Source organism: Protopterus annectens, chromosome 4.part1 (assembly GCF_019279795.1).
Source record: "Protopterus annectens isolate FY-2018-M chromosome 4.part1, PAN1.0, whole genome shotgun sequence".
Taxonomy (NCBI): Eukaryota; Metazoa; Chordata; order Ceratodontiformes; family Protopteridae; genus Protopterus; species Protopterus annectens.
Window position 1 is genome coordinate 525952909 of NC_056734.1, and position 22354 is coordinate 525975262.

General features: G+C 42.8%; 1 protein-coding gene across 1 annotated transcript in view; it reads right to left on the reverse strand.

Moving 5' to 3' along the window:
* Positions 1-22354, reverse strand: part of UBXN7 (UBX domain protein 7) — a 1098848-nt gene that overhangs the window by 952977 nt on the left and 123517 nt on the right. The window contains exon 4 of the mRNA XM_044070339.1: positions 9735-9800. Within this exon, the coding sequence (XP_043926274.1) occupies positions 9735-9800 (66 nt within the window). The remainder of the gene's footprint in view (positions 1-9734; positions 9801-22354) is intronic.

Consider the following 22354-nt stretch of genomic DNA (forward strand, 5'->3'; position numbering starts at 1 on the left):
TAAGTGTGCGCTTATTGAAGCAAGCACAGGCAGCACAGGCCGAGACGTCGTGGTCTGGGCCAAGGCAGGGAAGGCAATAAGAATGGAAGTCCTTATGAGGTATTTGTTTACCACAAGACAAGCAATTATTAATTTTTGCAGTTTTATCTGACATCAGCTGAGGCAAGAAAAGGTTCCCCAATGGGGTACTTAGCTTTTTGATGACTTCGGTATCTGTAAACTCAGGAGCTGGCCGACTGGCACTTGCGAACTGCTTCGGGCACCGTGCGGCAAGAAAGACTGAGGAATATGGCGTCGGCTGATACTTTTATACCTCTGCCGCTTTGACGTCAGGGAAGAGGCGATATCAGCCGATGCCGGACCCAGACTTTGGAATCCGGCCGACCGAAGGGCTCCCTGAGGCAGGACAATCCATATGTCAGGACTGCAGTTGCATTCTTGAAGGACATCTGGATGCGCCAAAACCACCTCTCTCTCTCTCTCAATGCAAATAAATCAAAGATTCTACTGTTCCCTCCCACAAAGACCCTCTCCTACGATAAAAACAACTTCAAAGTCTACAGTCAAACCAACTCACATATAGAAGTAGTCCCCTCTGCCAAACTACTTGGCATTATTGTAGATGAATTAGAAGTTATGTACTTACCATAACGTTCCATCGGAGTAGGTGGATTCATTTGTCTGCAACCTGTGGGTATGGATCCGATATCGGATCTGAACCGGCATGGTTTATCCAGCTATGGATCCGAGCTCCTAGCTCCTCCCCTCACCCATAATTGCCCTGCTCTCCTTACATGACCTCAGATCGAGTTTGCCCTGCACCAACTACCCTAACTAAAGGGTAACACACCCTTATGCAGGAAACTGACAAGGCCAGGGGGATAGGAGGGCGGGATGGTTGCAGACAAATGAATCCACCTACTCAGATGGAACGTTATGGTAAGTACATAACTTCTAAATCTGAAGTAGGAGAATTCATTTGTCAGCAACCTGTGGGACAGAGTCCCCAGCTACCTGAATCTTGGGTGGCCATCATGGAAGGATATTCCGGAGCACCACGGAGCCAAAGGATGCTCTACCTCTAGAAGTGACGTCCAGCTTGTAATGACTAATAAAGGTATGAGATGAAGCCCAAGTGGCTGCTGAACAAATGTCATCCAGAGGAATCCTAGACTTAAAGGCAGCTGAAGTAGAGACAGACCAGGTCGAATGAGCATGGACTCCTTCCGGTGCGGGCCTCCCAGAGGCTTGGTACGCCAACAGAATACACTGAGAAATCCAGCATGACAAAGAAACTTTGGAAATTGGTTTACCCAGATTGAATTTGGCAAAGGAAATGAACAACTAGTCTGATTGCCTATGACCAGCTGTCCTATGAAGGTAAAAACAAAGCTGCCTGTGAACATCCAAGGAATGCAGCTTGTATTCGCCTTTGTTTTGATACTTAGGGGAGAAAACAGGGAGGTTGATGGACTGATTAATGTTAGCTTCCAAAGCTACTTTAGGAAGAAAGGAGGGATTGATCCTGAGGCACACCCGGTCCAGATGAAAAATCAAATAAGGCGGTTTCATGGACAGGGCCTGAAGGTCAGAAACTCTCTTAGCCAAAGTAATGGCTACCAAAAAAGCAGTCTTAAAGGACAAGAATTTAAGATCGACTGTGGCCGCAGGTTTGAAGGGGGGAGCGGTCAAGGCCTGAAGTACCAAGAAAAGATCCCAAGGGGGAACCGTTTCTTTGACAGGGGGTCTGAGCAAAAAGGTACCTTTTAGGAAGGTTTTGCATAACTTAGCCGACATAAGAGACCCTAAATCGTGTCCAACATGGTAATGAGATATGGCCGCCAGCTGAACTTTGACCGTGGAACTACTGGCGCCATCATTAAAGAGAGTAGTAAGGAAATCTAGAACCAAAGGAAGGGGAACCGTGAAAGGATCTAGGCCTTGCCGCTCTGCCCAAATGGAGAAACGCTTCCATTTAATGCGATAAATTTTTCTGGTAGAGGGCTTGTGGGCCGCTACCAGAATGGCCTTAACTGGGGACGAGATACCGGGAGTCCTGATTAGGAGTGGAACTGGAGCAGCCAAGCAGTCAACTTCAGGTTGTCCAAGTTCGGAGTTGGTAGGTTCGATGGGTGTGATATCAGATCCGGAATGGGATCTAGAATCCAAGGTGGATTCACTGAATGAGACCTTAGGTAAGGGAACCAGATCTGTCGAGGCCAGAATGGGGCAATGAGGATCATTCGGCACCCCAACCGAGAGGCTTTCTGAAGTACTTGCAGCATCAGAGGTAGAGGGGGGTATGCGTAAAGAAGACCGGGAGGCCAAGCATGCACCAGAGCGTCTCTTGGAGAATCCCCTGGAGGGGGGATTAGAGTGAAAAAACTGTCGCACTTGGCATTTAAGGGAGAAGCAAAGAGATCGCAACAGGGAGTCCCCCACTGTGCGAAGATACGTTTCGCTACTTGAGAATTGAGAGACCACTCGTACGGGGAGAGAATGGTGCGACTGAGCTTGTCCGCTAGGATGTTGGTCCGACCCGGAATATGCGTTGCGATGAGAAAGCGGTTGGTGGAAATCGCCCATTCCCACACTCTCATGGCTTCTCGACATAAAGGGTAAGACCTGGTTCCCCCCTGTTTGTTGATGTACCAGACCACCGACATGTTGTCTGATTGAATCGCAATTGTTCCCAGGGGAAGGAGGGCTTGAAGTGCTTGCAACGCCAAGAGAACCGCCCTCATTTCCAGATCATTGATATGCAGGGAGGTCTCTGAATCGCTCCACGTGCCTTGGACCGTCCGGCCCGCAAAATGCCCCCCCCCCCCACCCGAGGCGGGAAGCGTCCGTGGTCATCGTGGCGAGAGGGGGAGATGCACAAAAGGGGCGGCCCCTGAGGAGGTCCAGAGAATGGAGCCACCACAAGAGAGACCGCTTGCAAGCCTTGCTGATTGCAATGGGATGATACAGGGGGAGGGAGAGAAATGACCATTGCACCTGAAGTGTCCGTTGAAGTACCCGCATGTTTAAGCGGGCGAGCGGAAGAAGAGTAATCGCTGCCGCCATAGACCCTAGCGCCCTCAGGACCAATTCCACAGGTGTTGAGCTGGAGTGAAGGATGGCCCGCACCTGGAGTCGCAGATTCCGAACTCTGTCGGTTGTGAGAAAGGCTCTTAAATTTCTCGTGTCTAACCTGGTTCCTATAAATTCTATTATTTGAGTAGGGACCAGGTTGGACTTTTCTATGTTTACCGTGATGCCTAGCCAGGGAGCTAGACGAAGAAAGGAGTCTCTTGCCAAAGAGAGTAGATGCCTTGTTGGGGCGGTGAGAAGCCAGTCGTCTAGGTACGGAAAGACCTGCATCCCCTGAAGCCTCAGGTGGGCCGCAACCACTGCTAATACCTTGGTGAACACCCTGGGGGCTGTGGTGAGACCAAAGGGAAGGACCCTGAACTGGTAGTGACTGGCTCCCAGCCAGAAGCGAAGAAACCTCCTGGATCGTCTGTCCATCAGAATGTGGTAGTACGCATCTTTGAGGTCTATAGAGCACATCCAGTGATTCTCCCCTAGAAGGGAGAGGATGGATTGCAAAGTGACCATCCGGAACTTCTCTTTGGGAACTGACAGGTTCAACAGGGACAGGTCCAGAATGGGTCTTAGGTCCCCCGTCTTTTAGCACTAAAAAGAACCTGGAGTAGAACCCTGATCCGATCTGGTCTGGGGGGACGGGCTGGATGGCTTTTTCTCAGCAGATGGCCAATTTCTGGTGAAGTGGCCTCCCTCTGATCGGGTGGGAACATCGGGGAGGGTTTTTAACTTTGGGACATGAAAAAAGGGGATCTTGTAACCTCTGGATATAATCTGGAGTACCCAGCGGTCCGATGTAATGGACTCCCATGCCGCTAGGTGCTCCGAGAAACGTCCCCCGACTGCCTCCAGAGTGGAGCAGTCGGGCAACCCCTCAGGGTTGCTGCGTGGGCCGTTCAGAGAAAGGTTCCCTGGACCCAAAGTTCCTGGGAGCCCCTCTGCCCCTAGGGCAGCGTCCTCCCTGTCCTCCTCTGCCGCGGAAGGACTGGTTGTCCGGAGCGGGTTGGGAGTGCTGCGACTTCCGGAACCACATCTTCTTCTGGCCCTTTTGGTTCCTAGAGTAGGACCTCTGGGGCATAGAGAAGCGGACTCAGACGGCAGACAGCGTCTTCCCGTCCTTCTCGCTCTGAACCAAGGTGTCGCGAACCGTCTTGCCCAAAAGGGCAGAACCGTCAAAGGGGGCGTTCGCGAATGACGCCTTGAAGGCCTCCGTAAATTCACAGTGGCGGAGCCAGGCCTGCCGTCTTGTGACTAGGCCCGCTCCCGCAGCTCTAACGGCTCCCTCGGTAGCGTGGGAAAGTGACCGCATAGAGGTGTTAGTCACAGAACGAAGAATGGCCATACGGGTGGAGTGCATAAGTTTGTCCTCCTCCGACATGGACTCTGGGGGGATGCAGTGTATTCCTTGATAAGATCGCGCTACATCCTAATGACGTGTGCCAAATAGTTGAGCGCCCTCACTGAGAAGGTCGTTGAAATAAATATTCGCTTCCCCAAACGGTCCATCATCCGAGACTCCTTGCTCGGGGGATGGACTGAGGGACTCTCCTGGGCGAGTTCGCTCTTAGTGGCTGCTGCCGACAACATGGCATCTACCAGGGGTCCCTTGCTCCAGTGGGCACGGTCAGTGGGGGGGGCTAAGGATCCTGTCAGGCCTCTTAGGGATAGGCTCCACGGTGTCCGGTTCCTTCCACGCCCTGGTGGTAATAAGGTCCACCAGGGGGTCGGCAGGAGGGGACACCCAAGAGGTAGACGGGCCCGCTTCAAATGCCTCCAAGAACACCGACTCGTCCGAGGAAGACTTTGGGACAGACCACCTACCTCTAATCCGTAACATTTCCATGATGTCTCCGAAGTAGACATCCTCAGGGGGTGATCTTGGGGAGCCTTCCCCTTCCTCCAAGTCAGTGTCTTCAGTCAAAGACTCGGGGGAAGTCTATGTGCCTCCTCTTACACAAATGCTTGCAAGGTGCTTCCTCGGGGGGGCTGTCCAAGGAGCCCTCACCAGCAATGTCCAGATCCGTAGGAACTGCTTGGGGCAGTGAAGCAGGCTGTCCCAGTGGCTGGGTGATGGAAGCCTGGCCCAGAGCAGATGGAGTGCGGGACGGAGCCGAAGCAAGGGCCGGGGGTCCGGATGCCCTCAACAGAGCTCTCTCCACTACATCAAAAGCCGAGGGGGAGCCAGCCTCAACAATAGGATCCGAAAGTCGGCTCCCCCCCCCAGATCCGATGAGTGGATCGGAGCCGGCACCGAGCCCCTCGGATCCGAGGGACCAGTGTGCTCCGACAAGGACGGCGCCGAAGGCACACTGAGTCCCTCGGATCCGAAGCTCGGGCCAAGGCTCCGAGAGGTCGGATCCGACAGACTCGAGGGCAGGGTCGGATCCGAAGTACCCAGTACTGTCGGCGCTGACCCACCCCCGGCTCCAAAGCTGCCCGGCTCCGAGCGCTCCGAACCCGGGTAGCGGGTCGGAGAAGGAGCAATGGGCTTAAAAAATGGGGTCGAGCTCCCAGGCAGGAGCACTCCCATCTGCATCTGGGCCTGGATGAACCTTCGCATCATCCGGTCCAGATCAGCATCGGAGAGGCTGTAAGTAGACCTCGACGAGGCTACCGAGGTAGGCCTTGAGTGCCGCCTCGATAGCCTCGAAGGAGGTCGGGTCTCCTCATCCTCAGGTTCCAGTGAAAAGCACGGGGACCGGAGCCGAGGAGGGGGAGAGCCAGCAGCCAGAGAGGCCGGAGGAGAAGCCCGCTTAGCCGGCGGGGCCGAAACGGAGGTCTCGGCCCACCGCTTGTGGTGCTTCTCTCTCCGGTCGTTTTTCCTTTGCTGCCCTCTCCTCCGACCCTTTGGCGGGAGTTTGAGTCCCTGATGGAGGAGGGGAAGCAGGCAAGGCAGGGACTGCCGGAGGCACCGAGTGTGGCCATCAGCAGGGGAAAGCTTATGGCCACACTCGGAGCACTTTGAGAAAATTGCCTATGGGGCCTCAGACATAACTATTTTTTTTTTATTTTTTTAAAAAATAGTAATAAAAGAAACTAACACACTCACACGAAGGCCCCAAAAAAGACACACACACAGCTACGTACCAGCGAGGGGAGGGTAAAAACTATGTCAAACTAACCCAAAAAATATATATACAGAAGGGAAACCTAAAACTTTCACACAACTAAGTAAAATTTAAAGTTTTAAAACCCTTAATTAAGAAAATATAGAACTTAGCTTATGGAGCTCTGACGACCCAGCCTTCACCATGAGCGGCAAACTAGATCTGAGGTCATGTAGGGAGAGCAGGGCATTATGGGTGAGGGGAGGAGCTAGGAGCTCGGATCCATAGCTGGATAAACCATGCCGGTTCGGATCCGATATCGGATCCATGCCCACAGGTTGCTGACAAATGAATTCTCCTACTTCAGATCATTATTTATTTATTTATTTAACATTTGTTGACTGGGAAAGTCTGACTAGGTTCCACAGATCCTGTTTTCAGTGGAGACCCGGGGAGAAATGCTCCAGAAGCATGTCTTGAGAATAGGTTCATATTCAACAAAATATTAAAAAACCCACCAAAAGCTAGGTATGCTGTATAGGAATAATCGCTTTCTCTCCAACTATACCAGGCAAACTCTGGCCTTGACTTATCTTCTTCCTTCCTTATTATACGGAGCCCCTCTCCTAACCAACCTGTCCTCCTCTATCACCTCTAAACTAGAAAACTGCCACAACAAAATCTCTAAATTTGCCTCTAAATCTAAAAATACCACCCATCACTGCCTAACCCTACAATCCCTGAATTGGCTTGAACTCCCAAACTACCTAGACCATCTCCAACTCACTACTGCACATAGACTCATATTTCACCAAACAAAATGTCCCGCGCTCTAACATCCTTCCCCCTTATACACCCAACAGAGCTCTCAGATCCGAAAATCAGAACTTAATTACTATCCATAAACCTAAACATCCTGCTGGCCAACTTCTCCTATCTTTCTCACTAGGCAAAAAATAGAATTCCCTTCCCTCCACACTAAGAACTATACCAAACTCAGAAAACTTCAAAACCCAACTATTCAAACACCTGTCCACTAAATGGAAATGTACCTGCCTTCACCCAACTTAATCCAAGGGGGTTCTCGCTCTGGTTCCCAAGCTCTACAACTCTCATAGTTATCTTCCTATGAGCCTATTTAAGCTCTTAACAATTTATAAAGCTTCTCTGTAAACTTTCACCTCCTACAGCTCCCCTCACTACAGCCCAAACTTGTAAATATTGTAAATAGCATTCTACTGCTGATGTATGTATGTAAAGCGTATTTACATTTTCTTAAAAGGTTTGTATGTAAACTGTTTCCACACCTAACCCATATCTGTTTTCCTCAAATTAAACTGTGTGATCCCTACCTTCAAGCTTAATGAATTTGTTAACTATACATGATACTGAATGCATTTATGAGTGACTATCATTTGTATCTAAATTGTATAATGCATCTTGGAGTTTTTCTCCCTGGGCCTCTACTAAAAATGGGTCAATTCGGCCCAGTGGACTTCTCTGGTAATCAAATTGCGAATAAATAAATAAATCAGGGCATCTGCCGGTTCAAGAGGAGGAGAAAATTCTCTGGTAGTAGGGCCAGCCAATGGCTTCCACGTCAAGAAATCCCATGAGTTATGGATGAATAGTGAAACATGAACATTGTAAGATCCTCTCCCCCTGTTTTGGGGACTGGGAAATAAGGTGGGGAGATGAATGAGACAGCTTGTTCAATACCTTAGGCATGAAGGATGGGTCAGCACTGAGAGTCACCCTGTCTCTGTGAAAAAGAAGAATGGCAGGAAAGGCCATGAGCACTTGTAGCTCATAAATTCTCCTGGCAGAGGTGACTCCCAACAGGAGGATGATTTCCTAAGCACAAAGGCAGACAGAGTAAGCTTTTCTAGCACAAAATTAGATCCCAGATGGGAGAGATGGGTTTCCTTGGGGGGGGGGGGTAACGTACAGAACTCCTCTTTTGCTGCCATGGCACCAAATGGGGAAAATAGGATAGTAATCTTTTTGTCCCTTTACCAAGGCCCACATAACCTACTCCCTTCTAAGTTCACAACAGCAACAGGGCAGACAGGACTGGACTGGCTTGGCTGAAGGAGGCTTTGAGAGAAAAAAGAATGTATACAATTCTGTTTCTGACACAGAGAACTACTTCTTAACATTTTCTGGGTCAAGTATCTGGCACTAAAGAAACTTTAGCACAGCCTTGACATGAGTTGGATATGCAGTCTCAACTCTAAGTATTTTAATAGGAATTGGGGAAGTCTGAAATGATGACCTAGAAAAACAACACCCCCCCCCCCCCCCCCCATACACACACACACAGCTTCTCCCTCCTCCATACCTTTTTGTTCCTCAGAAGAACTTTCTCTGGGCAATAACCATTAATATTTCTTATTTGTGTTTAACATTGGAGGGAAGAAGGATTCAGATATTTTGCTGAACACCTAACTGAATCATGCATAAACTGTGTTCATCCTGTGGCAAGTTTTGCAGTTTTATTTTTGGCACTTTAAAACTTGAATGCTTTTTCTAGTTTGTCCAATGTGTCCATATTAAAGTATGCATACTTAAAGTCACCAGTAGATAAACCATCAGGCAAGTATACAAAACAAAAAAAAAAAAACAACCAGAAGCACCAACAAAGATTTGGCTCCACCACTATACTTACAATCAAAACAGTGGCCTGAGTCTTAACAGCAGGGCAAGCAGACCTGACAACCTTTCAAATTAAACAGAAAAAAATTGAAAAATTTTACCTCAAATCCACAAGACTTTAAAAAAAATCAAACAGAATAGTCTGAAGGCAATTTAAGAGCAGGTAACATCAAAAACACAGGGAAAAAAAATAGACTGGGGCCATCTATCAGATGCACCTATCCAGTGACAATTAAGATTTTGACAAGCAGAGAGGAGAAGGCATTATGGGAAAAGTAAGAGCATGGGAACATTTTCAAAGTGTCGAGCTGACAAGTCCCTGCGAAGGCCAGCCCTAAGTGTTGAAGAGGGCAGACTGAATCATTATGGTCCCCATTTACGGCTCCACTACAACATTAAACATTACCAGTTTTACTTTCAAGGCCTGATGTAAAACATACATAAAAAATACAAAACAATTTACAGAAAAGATGTCTCTCAAAGGTCATATCCAAGATTTTGTCAAGTGTAACAAATCGGGTCTATATTATGTCGCCGAAATGGCAAAACATCAAGCGCCGTTTCAGCAACACAAACAGTGAAGTACAACTTCTATGAATGGCCAGATCAATTTTTTCCTAGGGAAAAAAATTGCTTGGCTGTCACCATGTAATTGCCCTTTTCCCCACTGTAGTGCAATCTCAGAGTTGGTATATTTAGTTGGGGGGGGGGGGCTGGAGGGCACAGCCCCCCACTTTGTAATGTTTGGTATGGTGTTTCATGTGTGGTTGGCTTACCGATTTTTTTCCCTAGGAAAAAAAAATCTGTATTCTGGCCATTCGCGTAAGTTGTCAATCGCTGTTTATGTGTCTTTGAAATGGCATTCGATAATTTGCTGTTTTGGTGACATACTATACACCCAACAAATCAGATAACCAGCTATGCATCTAAAAGAGAGACACTTACTTGTTTCTGTCTGGAAATCTCTAAAACCATCAAAGATCGATCGGGCTAGTCTACGTCTTTTAGGAACTACAGAAAGTAAAATAAGATGGTTACTTTAAATCACTACTTCTAGGATACAATGACTGCTGAAAAATGCATTTAGTGTGCATTTTCATAACAAAATTCTAAACAGAAACTTAACATATCTTATGAAAAATTATCTGGACCTTATACTGAAGCAAAATAATCTATTTTCAAATATGAAACAAAATTAGCACAATTTTTCAAAAAAACTGTGAACTTTAGCTTTGTAAAGGAAACAAAATACTAGCCTGTCCAACGGTCCACCTTCTTACAGACCCTAACTTCAATTTTGGCATTAAGAATGAAAACGATTGCAACCACAGCTACAAAAACAGTTCAGCATCAGCTTCTAGGTTTGAAAAGCTCAACAGTAACAGTAAAACTAATTACGCAAATGCCACTGCCATTAATCAAAAAGAAACACTGCAGGTGCATTTTTAGTTTTTTTTTTTCCATATTGCTTTCCTGAATTACAAACTGACAAAAAAGTAGTTATGTACTTACCATAATGTTCCATCTGTGTTATTCATTTTCATTCTTCCTCAACTGTTGGGTTCGGATCACACTTGGCCGTTACTTCAGCTCGTGGCCACCGAAAACCACTTGAGCTCCTCTCTTACCCACAGTGTACCAACCCCAACATACCTTGTTTGGTGTTTGGCATAAAGTAGGACAAATTACTATGAAAAATCCTAAAAGAATATGCCATATCAGGAGCTCAATATGAAGGACAGTGGTGTCCTTACAATCTCTCATTCTTCCAGAAATCAATTGTGAAAAAGGTTGGATGTTGTGGGTGGGGAGTTGAGGAAGAATGAAAATGGACAACAGAGATGGAACGTTATGGTAAGTACATAACTTCCTTATCTGACGACATCCATTTTCATTCTATCCTCAACTGTTGAAACAGAATCCCCAGCTACCTAAATTCTAGGGTGGACTCAATGGAAGGAGATTCCTGACCACAGTTGAGCCAAAGGCTGCTCTTCCCCTTGAGACCAGATCTAGTTTGTAATGAGTGATAAGGGTACAAGGATTGGCCAAAGTTACAGCAGCACATATGTCGTCCATGGAAGTCCTAGGAAGGAACACTGAAAAGTAGCCTTAGATCTAGCTGAATGTGCTCTTAGAGGTTTTAGTAAGGACAGACCCAATTTGCTGTACATAAATGATATGCAATCCATCAGCCAAAGTGGCTAAAGTTATCTTTTTCTACTCATTTTCCCAATTTTTAACTGATTTTCCCAATTTTTAATCTGCAAGGACACAGATAATTGTTCTGCTTTCTAATAAATTTCATCCTTTATAGGTAAAAACAATTGTTTGTGGACATCCAACAAATTTAACATATATTCACCCTTGTTTGCAAATTCAAGAAAGAAGACTGACAGATTAATGGACTGGTTAATACTGAATTCTGATACCACCTTAGGAAGGAAAGAAGCACTGGTACATGATGTTTCATAAGGATAGAGTAACATTAAGCAGGGAGGTTTAGAGGACAATGCTTGAAGTTCTGAAATTCTTCTAACACAGGTAATGGCTCCTTGAAAGGTAATTTTCCAGGTCAGGAATTTGAGATCACATTTAGCTACTGTGAATTAAAGCTTGCATTACCAAATTTAAATTCCATGGTGGAGTAGAATCTTTATATGGAGATTTCAGCAGTAGTGAACCTCTCAAAACGAAGCTTAGATGAGCCCAAGGAAAGGTTCTAAAATCCAATATGAAGATTAGAGATTGCTACTAACTGAACTCTAATTGTTGAGGAGCTCACTCAGCATTAAAAATTGTTGCCAGAGCTCCCCATTAAAAAGTGTTGCCAGAAATTCAAGAACACACTGTACAGGAGCTGAGTAGTAGTCAATGTGTTTCTGCTGTGCCCCCAAAAAAAACCTTTTCCATTTACTTCTATAAAGTTTTCTTACAGAAGAAATCCAAATCAACAAAAGAATGGCTTCACTAGAAGAAAATTAAAGTTAATTTAATTAAAGTTTTGGAAAGCCCAGCCAGAGCCCAGACCTAAATCCAATAAAAAATATGTGGGGTGCCCTGAAGAGGCTGTGTACAAGAGATGCCCTCGCAATCTGACAAATTTGGAGCATTTTTGCAAGGAAGAGTAGGCAAACACTGCCAAGTCAAGATGTGCCATGCTGATAAGACTCCTACCCAAGAAGACAATGTTGTAATTAAATCAAAAGGTGCTTCAACAAATATTAGTTTAAGGGTGTGGACACTTATGCAACCAGCGTATTGTACATTTTTTATATTTTTCCCCCCAACAGATTTGTTTGTTTTCCAACTGAATTGTACAGGTTACAGGTCACATTAAAGGTGGGAAAAGTTTTGAAATGATGTATTGCAGTCTCATTTTTTTACATCACAAAAACCTAGCATTTTAACAGGGGTGTGTACACTTTTTGTATCCACTGTAATTACAAGGGCCATATTTTCAGTGTATGCACAAACACACATACTTTGTTGGTATGGCTGAAGGTTTTAAAAACCAGGTCCACTAGTGTTTGATAACAACACTGCTGAGAACCGGAGAGTGTTTGACAAAGGGTACGACATCTTCATACAGGCTGCATTTTCTGATAAAGATGACCGTACAAAGGAATTTACTCTACTTAATTTAGCTGGGTTAGAAGCTATAGAAAGGGAACATTCATTTGTGTATGCACTTACTATATATGCTAGAGAGGGGGAAACCGACAAATTGTTGTACAAACTGAGTCAAGGGAGGACCCAGAGTGCTTAAAATGTAAATTTAGAGAAATGTGCAACCCCTGGGCAAATGTTAGAATGGAAAGGCACTTATTTTACACGAGGCGCAAAAGCCTGGTGAAACTTTTGCGGCATATATAACTGACCTGAGAAATAAAGCTAAAACGTGCAGATTTGGTGATTTAGAGATAAGTTGATAAACAGATTTGTGTGTGGTATTAAAGATGATGCCGTGAGAAAGATTTTGCTTCATGACAGTGATTTAACCTTGAATAAGGTCAATGAGATTTGTCAGAAAGGCACACAAATATGCTTAAAATGAGAATAGCCTTAGACGTTACTGCAGCAAAGCTCATGTTGATAGTATGCAGCACGTTATTAAAAGAAACAGGCCCAAACACATGGCAGCAACCATAGTCTCTGCCACACCCACTGGTAAACCTCAGAGCTTTCTAACAAGTTCCAGAGTTTGCACAGCCTCAGTGAAGCGTAAGAGTGAGTCAGCAAACTCAAAGCACGGGCCCCAACCTAGTTTCATTGCCAACTGTCGTAATTGTGGTAGCAGCCATGAATCTAAGAGACAGAAATGTTTAGCTTTTGGTCAGCAATACCACAGATGTAATAAATGGAATCATTTCAAAAGGTTTTGTAAATCAAAATAATGTGTGCGCTCTCTTTTACTAAAAGGGATCACTTTAAGACAAGAGTTGATCAATTGGAAAGCCATGACCCAGAGTCTCATTGTTTTTATGTTGATAGTGTGTCAATGTTTAGTGAGACAGTCAATGCAGTACATTTATGGGCCAGTAATGAAGTATTTTGCAGTGTTCGTATAAACCGCAAACCCACAGAGCTCAAAGTTGAAACTGGTTCAAAGTGCAAGGTTATGTTTGCTAAACCATTTGCTAGAGTAAGCTGGTGAAAGACTTAATGACAAAACGTGTGAAGCTTGTTAATTATGGTGGTGAAGAGATTCAAACCGAAGGTGTTAGAGTGTGCTAAACAATGAATAAAGGTTGAAATCAATTCTGTTACAAATACGCAAAATAAATAAGGCATAAAATAAAAGTTTGCTTAAATGTAGGAGTAGATAGTACAGTTTTGTACCTACCATAAATGTAGATGTCCGATAGATATGCAACTGCATAATGGACTTTCCTATTCTTCCATAAAAATACACGCTTCAGCAATTTCAGCAAAATACAACACTGATCCACCTGTGTTTTCACATCCTTTGCTAAGACAATTTCTAAGAGGGATAAAGAATATCAAACCTCCCAGAAAACCACCAGTGCCTGCATGGGACCTCAACTTCGTGTTGGAAAAATTAACTCTTCCTCCTTTTGAACCAGCAGCATTTTCAGAATTGCAATTTCTTTCCTGGAAAACAGTTTTCCTGTTGGCAATTACCTCAGCAAGAAGAGTTTCGGAGGTACAGGCCCTCATGGCAGTACCTCCATACCTCATTTTTCATCAGGACAGGGTTTCTTTAAGAACCAATCCTTCTTTTATGCCAAAAGTGATATCCAGGGTGTCTCTAAATCAAGCAATTCACCTGCCTACTTTCTTCCTCAATCCTCAAAATAAAGGGGAAAAGCTGCTGCACACTTTGGACATACACAGACAACTACGCTACTACTTGGACAGAACAAAGGTCAACAGAAAGTCTGACCAACTATTTGTAGCATATGCTCCTGGAGTGCAAGGAAAGGCAATTTCCAAACAAACAATTTCAAAATGGATTGGACATTACATCAGATTCTGTTATTCTTTCCATGGAAAGGGTGTGCCAGCCAATATCAGGCCACACTCCACCAAAGCTACAGCCACCTCCACAGCCTTCCTAAGAGGGGTCGCTACAAAGGACATTCTAGAAGCTGCTACATGGAGCTCCGTGCATACATTTTCCAAGCACTACAACCTGCCTTTATATTCCAGATCCCGAGCAGGCTTTGCTTCTTCAGTCCTGCAGGGCAGTTTAGCTACACCATCCTTATCTTAGAGCCTACCACCCCCAGCTTGGCTATGGTATTCAACCCATATGTAAGGACTGCAGTTGCATTCTTGAAGGACATAGTACAGTTTTGTACCTACCATAAATGTAGATGTCCGATAGATATGCAACTGCAGTCAGGTTTTCCCTCCCTCCTACCCCTCTGTGAATTGGATCCACTTCCCTCCTTTTAGCTGGGGATATCTGTTATGGTGTATATGTTTATTGCTATTGTGTATGTCTGGCAATTTTATCCAGTTCTAAATTTAGCCTTCCTTGCAGGGCACCTGGCATCTGGGGCAAGAAACACGGATGAAGATGGCGTTGGCTGATGCTTTTATACCCCATCCGCTCTGACGTCGGGGAGGAGGCGACATCAGCCGACGCCGGACCCAGACTTTGGAATCCGGCCGACCGAGGGCTGCCTGAGGCAGGACAACCCATATGTAAGGACTGCAGTTACATTCTTGAAGGACATCTAAGCAATGTAAAATCAGCATCCACATGTTTTCTCACAATATCAACAAAAAAGTTTGATGTGCTTTTTTTTACAAATGAAATGGACATGCGTTTTACAAATTCAGCAGAAAAAAAAACAATTTGTATGTGCTTTCTCATATTTCCTTAAAAAACAAGTCTGAAAAATAAATTACATGCTTGCTTCACAAGCATCAGCAGAAGCGTCTCCTAACAGATGTTTCCGTACAAAGTTTAAAAAGAGATACCAAGAGAAAAAAACGGGATCTAAAGGGCATGAGAAGAACAGTATAAAAAGACTGCAAAATTAAAGTGTGTTAGAGGTATTTGTAGGAACACACTTGTTCCAAGGTATTGTGTAGGAGAATTATTACTCATACTGATCATGAAGTAAATCTTGTACATTAAAGCTAAAAGCTGTAACAGTACAGTTATGGGTCGCCTGTTATAAAAATAAGTAACTTATTAGTAACTGCGCTAGAATTAAAATAGTATTGTGCTGCAAAGTATATTTCTTTATCAGTGTGCAGCTCGCAAGGCTCTGTCTCAGACTGCAAATGCAGTTATGCAAAACTTTGTGTCAAAACCAGACTCCAATTCAGCAGTAAACAGCCAACAAGACTTAGTGACTTAAGAAGACTTTGGTTCCAGTACAGCAAGCACAGCATGCAGCACACCTTCTAAACTCATTTTTCAGAAAGCTCAGTAGTGCTTTCAAGTTACTCTGTAGGTAGATGTTAGAAATTGGTATTTTATGTGGTCAGGAGGCACGTCCAGTCATTATTAGGTCTAAGAGACATTTTGAAAATGTGATTGCTTTAATTTAATAAGGAAGTTTACCATGTTAGCTTAAAAGACCACTACTTTAATTTTGCCTAGTCTAATTATTTCTATCTATGCTGATCTATTTAAAAACAAACTAGGCAAGCCACCAATTGTGTACTCCGTGAAGTTAGACCCAGATGTCAGTCCAGTTATCAGGCCAGCCAGAAAAGCTCCAATAGCTATGTACAACAGAGTCACAGCCGAACTAGACAAAATGGTATGACAAAAGTGTAATTTTTGTCCAGTAGAAGAACCAACTGAGTGGGTATCTTCCATGGTGGTAGCTCATAAGAAAAGCACAGACATCAGAATATGTATTGACCCACGAGATTAGAACAAGGCACTGAAAATACCTAATAATCCAATGCACACAGTCAAAAAAGTCGCAGCCTTGATGCCAAATGCCACTGTTTTTTCTGTCTTGGATGCAAAGACTTAATTTTAGCAAATTTTGCTCAACAAGAAATCCTCATTGCTCACTACTTTCAGTACTCTGGAAGGTACAGACTCCTGAGAATGCCATTTGGGATAAATTCTGCATGTGAAGTCTTTCAACGTGCAATACAGCAAATTCTTTCTGGGTATCCATGTGCTACTAAAGTAGAGGACATACTGGTAGGGGACAATGATAAAGCTGAGCATGACAGAAACCTCAGAAAAGTTCTGGAAAGGGCACGTTAAGTGAATCTTAAGCTCAATCCACAGAAATGCAAATTCAGGCTACGAGAAGACACTTAAGCTGGTTACTTATCTGCATTTCAGTCTTAAGACCAGACCCTTCTAAGCAAACAGCCACTCTTGAGATGCCAGCTCCAGACAATGTTCAAGCCCTGCAACATTTTCTTGGCATGGTTAACTACACAGGCAAGTTCATTCCAGACTTAAGTCAAACATCAGCACCACTCAGAAATAGTCAAATAGCACCACTTTAAGAGCTAACATGTAAAAATGTATATTGGTCTTGGTTAGAACACCACCAAAGAACATTTGATGTCCTGAAACAGAGAACTGCAAGTCCACCTACTCTCAGATACAATGACATCCACAAGCCAGCTACTCTTTCATCTGATGCTTCGAAATTTGGTCTTGGTGCAGTCATTCTACAAGACTGTCAACCTGTTGCTTATGCATCCAGAACTCTCACCCAAGCTGAAACTCAGTACACCTAGATAAAGAGCTTTTGGCAATTGTTTGGATGTTTCAGGTTCCATGATTATGTTTATGGTAGAACTATCCAGATAGAGAGAGTTCATCAATCTCTAGTCACAACCCTGAGATAGCCTATGTATACAGCCCCAGCCAGACTGCAACATATGATGCTGAGATTGCAAAAGTATTTCAATCTTGTCAACAAGAAAGGCAAACTTCTTAACCTTCCTGATACATTATCCAAATCAGCAAGATGTACCGCTGAACAGCATGACAATTAGCAATTTGATTTTGAAGTCATAGAAGTAACAATCGTTTCCTCCACACATCTTGATGAATTGAGAGATCACACAACTGCAGATGCAGTTTTACAGGCTCAACCACTTTCTCAAAAAAGGATGGCCATCAAAGCAATCTAGTTTACCTCCAGAAGTGCAACCTTATTTTCCATACAGAGATGAGACTTTGTCAGACTATGGTTATCATGATGAAAGGTCCAAAAGTTACTGTTCCAAAGTCCTTGCAACAAGAGTACATTACTTATCTTACATCGAGAACACCCAGGAGCAGACTCTATCAAAAGAAGGGCAAGAGGACTAGTGTTTTGGCCTTCTATGTGAAGATATTGAGAGAGCACTTTCCTCTTGTTCTGTGTGCAACAGTACAAAGCCACATCAACAGAAAGAACCACATCAGCTGAACCAGATGTGCGGATTTACATGTACAACTCTGCACAGTTATTTCTGACAATGGCACACACTTTACAAGCCAATAGTTCAAAAGATTTGCCGAAGAATGGGACTTTACTAATGTCACGAGTAGCCCAGAGTATCCAAAATAAAATGGTTTGGAAGAACTGCAGTTCAAAGTGCAAAGCAGTTACTAGAGAAGTTGAAATGAGACAATAGTGATATTTTCCTGAATCTCTTGAATCTCAGAAATACTTCTCGTGATAAACATCTTGGTTCACCTGCTCAGAGACTTCTGTTGAGACAAACCAGAACCACATTACCAATCGGTAGTCAACTGTTGGTTCCATGTGTCAAGAACAACAGGGTCAGTGAAAGCCATTAGCCAATCTGTTGAAGAAATGCTTAACCCAGAAGTTCTACTACAATAAGACCAGCAAACTGCTCAATCCATTATGAGAAGAAGTGGCAAGGATGCAAACATCCAAAGGTTATAATCGGAATGTAGTCGTGAAGAACATCTGCCCAGAGCCCAGATCGTACATTGTGGAATCACAAGAAGTTGATTTTAGGCGGAATCGGACGCATTTGTTAATGGTATCAGAGCCTATACCACAGCACCTAGCCTGTGAGAAAGACTCCATCTCAGATTGAGCTGTCCGGTGTTCCAGTTCCAGACGAAGTTCCAGAGAGCATTCTCATTCCTGTGACGAATCCTGAAGTTCCTGAGAAGAGCTGTTCACCGAAACCTGTCTCTGTTCCTAAATCCAGTCCTGATGGTTATGTCACAAAACCCAGTAGAGTGTCGAGATCATGTTCCAGATATACGACGTGGACATGACAATATGAATCATTTGAGCATTGTGTTTTCTTTTCTGCTTGTGTATACTAATGCATGCCTAATTGCAATCTTATTTGATAAAGTGCAATAATTTCTTTAAGATGGAGCATGTAGATCAGTGTGCATGTCTCTAAGAAACCTCCTGTGGGCATGCACTAATGTATTGATTACTGAACATGTGCAGGTACAGAGTGTCATTTTGTAGTTAGCGGATGAGATGCACTCAAATGTGTGTAAGCTCTTGTCTGTTAATCAGTTTGTTTACAGTTACTGAACCTGCTATCCATCCTGATGTGTTTTCAAGTAATAAAGCTCCTTAAATGAACTACCCCGCCTGCTTGTCATCTTTGGAGTAAGGGAAGTACAGTTGTGTACCTACCATAAATGTAGATGTTCGAGTGTATTCACTGTTGCAGTCATTACACACTTGGGTTATCCTGCTGGCAGGCTACCTGCAGTCGGCCCGAGTTCCAAAGTCTAGACTAGGTCTGACGTCAGTTGCTGTCGCCTCTTCCCTGATAGACAACGTTCTCAGTAGAAAAAACACTTTAATGTGAGGAGCAAAGCTTTCAGATAAAATCCTTTATCAATACTGAAAATGCAAATGCAGAGTATATATAGGTCTAAAAAAGTCATATGACCGGCAGCCAAGAAGTCACATGACCCAATCATTAAAAGAAAACATGTAGAAATAAATAAATATGCAAAGCTAAAAAATGCAACAGCATAATGCATACATGAAAACAAAAAACATTTAAAAAAGGAAGAATGTATATTTTTAAAAAAAGGAAGAATGTATATTTTTAAAAAAAAGCAAAGTTTTAACCTAAAAATCACATGTACAATCATATACATAAAGAGAAAATCTCATAATCTAGATCTACTCATTCTGACCAAAATAGGTTTAAGGCTGACAGTACTATTCAAACCAGGGGGTGAGTCACCCATCAATCTAATTATCCAGTTGTATTCTTTAATTTCTAATTTGTTATTGATATCACCACCTCTGGGTGAGGGTGAAACATGGTCTATAGCTTTAAATTTAAATACATGCTGTTCACCAAAACATAGCCTGTGTTTATATAAAGCATTAGTGTCCACACATCTTCGGATTTCAGACTTGTGTTCTGTGATCCTATCTTTAAGTTTACGCATGGTTTTACCCACATAGAAAGAGTTGCATAATACACAGGTAGCAAGGTAAACCACGTGGGTGGTAACACAAGTAGCAGTTACATTGAACCTAAACAGCCTCTTACTGACTGGGTGTTCAAAGATACCTAAATGTTTAACCCACCTCTCAATAATACTCTACAGATTTTTCTTAAGCTTTGTGATAAGGATTTCCGCACACTACTCTCTTCCCCTTCTCCACAGAAGTGGTTTAACCTTTCCAATAGCCAAATTCGAGCTCTTAAACAGTTACAAAATGATAGAACACTTAGAATTATGACTGCCGATAAAGGCACTGGTATTGTCCTTATGGAACAGGAACGTTATATACATACTCTACAGAATGATCTCAATAATAACTACTACAAATTAGTTTCCATGTCTCTTGTGCACCGTGCCTTTAAATCAATTGACAAAACTCTTAATACTCTTCTCAAGCAGCAAGCTATTTCTGAAGAAGAAGCAAGTTTCATGTCAGTACCTAACCCTCAACTTGGAAAATTTTTTGGCATTCCCAAAATTCATAAAGACGCTCTAAACCCTCCTTTTAGACATATAGTTTCTAATCATAAAACTAAAACAGAAAAGATATCTGAGTTCTTAGACTGGACCTTAAATCCTATAGTACAAAAGTCCAAGTTTTATCTTAGAGATTCCTGGGATTTTCTCCATACTTTATTTCTAAATCCTCCCTCTTCCAGAGATATTCTCTTGGTTACTCTTGACATTGAGGCGCTTTATACCAATATTCCTCATACGGAAGGTATCGATTTCCTACGCTCTTATTTAACCCAAGCCACTTCCCTTAGTCAAAATAGAATAGACACCATTTGCTCACTCACTACACTAGTTTTGGAAGGGAATTTTTTTCACTTTAATTCTTCCATCTATCAACAAACTAAAGGGGTTGCTATGGGTTCTAAAATGGCACCAGCCTTTGCTAACCTTGTTTTGGCCGCCAGGGAACACAATTCTCTTGTTTCTCTACCTGGTTTCAAGTTTGTAAAGCTTTATACTAGATATATTGATGATATATTTTTTATTTGGGAGGGTGGTAAACACAGACTACATACTTTTCTGGACTCTCTTTCAGCGTCTTTACCCTTTCTTACTTTTAAATTGTCCTCTTGTGGTACTCAGGCCACTTTTCTGGACACTTGTATTTCTTTTGACCCTATTAATTTATCATGGTCATCCTCTTTACATAGGAAAGGTACTTTTAGGAATAATTACTTGGATTTTACTAGTATGCATCCTTTATTTATGAAACATAATATGGCTAGGGGACAATTTATACGTATATCAAGATTGGTCAGTGATGATAATGTTTTTAGAAATGAATGCCTGTTACTTAGGTCTCTCCTTATTAATAGACACTATCCAGTTAATGTTTTAGATTCCATTATTTCAGAAGTTACAGCTTCTAGACCTTCTAAGTTTCCACCCATTATTACATCTGGCTTTGTACCTAATAAAAATAATACCATTTTGAATCCTAGTAACTCCACTATTTCTGATTCCTGCACTTTAACTTCTGACTCTGCTTCTTCCTCTCAACAAACCTTTTTACGTGACTGGACAATAGCCTTTCCTGTTCCTATTAGCAGAGACTCCGCACACATTAAAAATATTATCTCCAACAATTGGGATATTCTTATCCACAGTCAGGAAGTTTCTAACAGATTGGGCCCTTCTCCTTCCTTTTTGTACAAAAAGACCAAGTCTCTCAGATTTTCTTTTGAAAATAGGGATAACAAATTCCTTCTTGAACAGAATGTACTGCAGTCTTCTATTACTGGCATGTTTCCCTGTGGCACTTGTGTTGCTTGTCCACATATTTTTACTAGTGATCACTTTGTGTTTAAACATAATAATTTCACTTTATATTTTCACAAACACTATAATTGTAAATCCAACAATGTTGTTTATGCAGCTGTCTGCATGTCCTGCCCAGCATTTTATGTAGGGAAGACTACCAGAATATTTTCCACAAGAATAAAAGAGCATTTAGCTGCCATTAGGAATTGTGACACTAAGAACGCTTTGGCTAAACACAAGTTAGTGTGCAATGGCTTCTCTGGTTTTAAGTTTTTAATACTTCAAAAAATAGATTCCTTTTTTGGTGATGTTAATAATTTCTTGGAAGTTAAAGAATTATTATGGCAGCTAAAACTTAATGCAGATTCCCCTCCTGGTCTAAATGAATCCTTAAATGTTAAGTGTGCTTTAAGGTGGGGACATTAACCTTGCTTACTGTACATTTGGGTGGAGACACTCCTATGATATGTGTGATTGACAGTCCTTACTTTCTACTGTATGTGGGTTTCACTATTGATTGACATTCCTTTTGTTTGCATACTATTGGTTTATCTTTTCATAATGTACCTTCTCAATGGTTAGAGCTCATTATTACCGCCTCCTGTTTGAATTTTCTTACTATAATATGTTACAGTATTATTATCTGTACATCATTGTCTGAAGAAGTCCTATCTACTATTAAAGGGACGAAAGCTTATTATTGGCTCCTTCGTCTTCCTTTCATTTCAGAAGTTTATCAGTTATATTTATTATTTTCTTCTGGTTTAGTGACAGTTGTTATTGGTAATGTATATATATATGTTTATATATATATACACACACACACACACACACATACATATATATATAGATATACATATGTGTA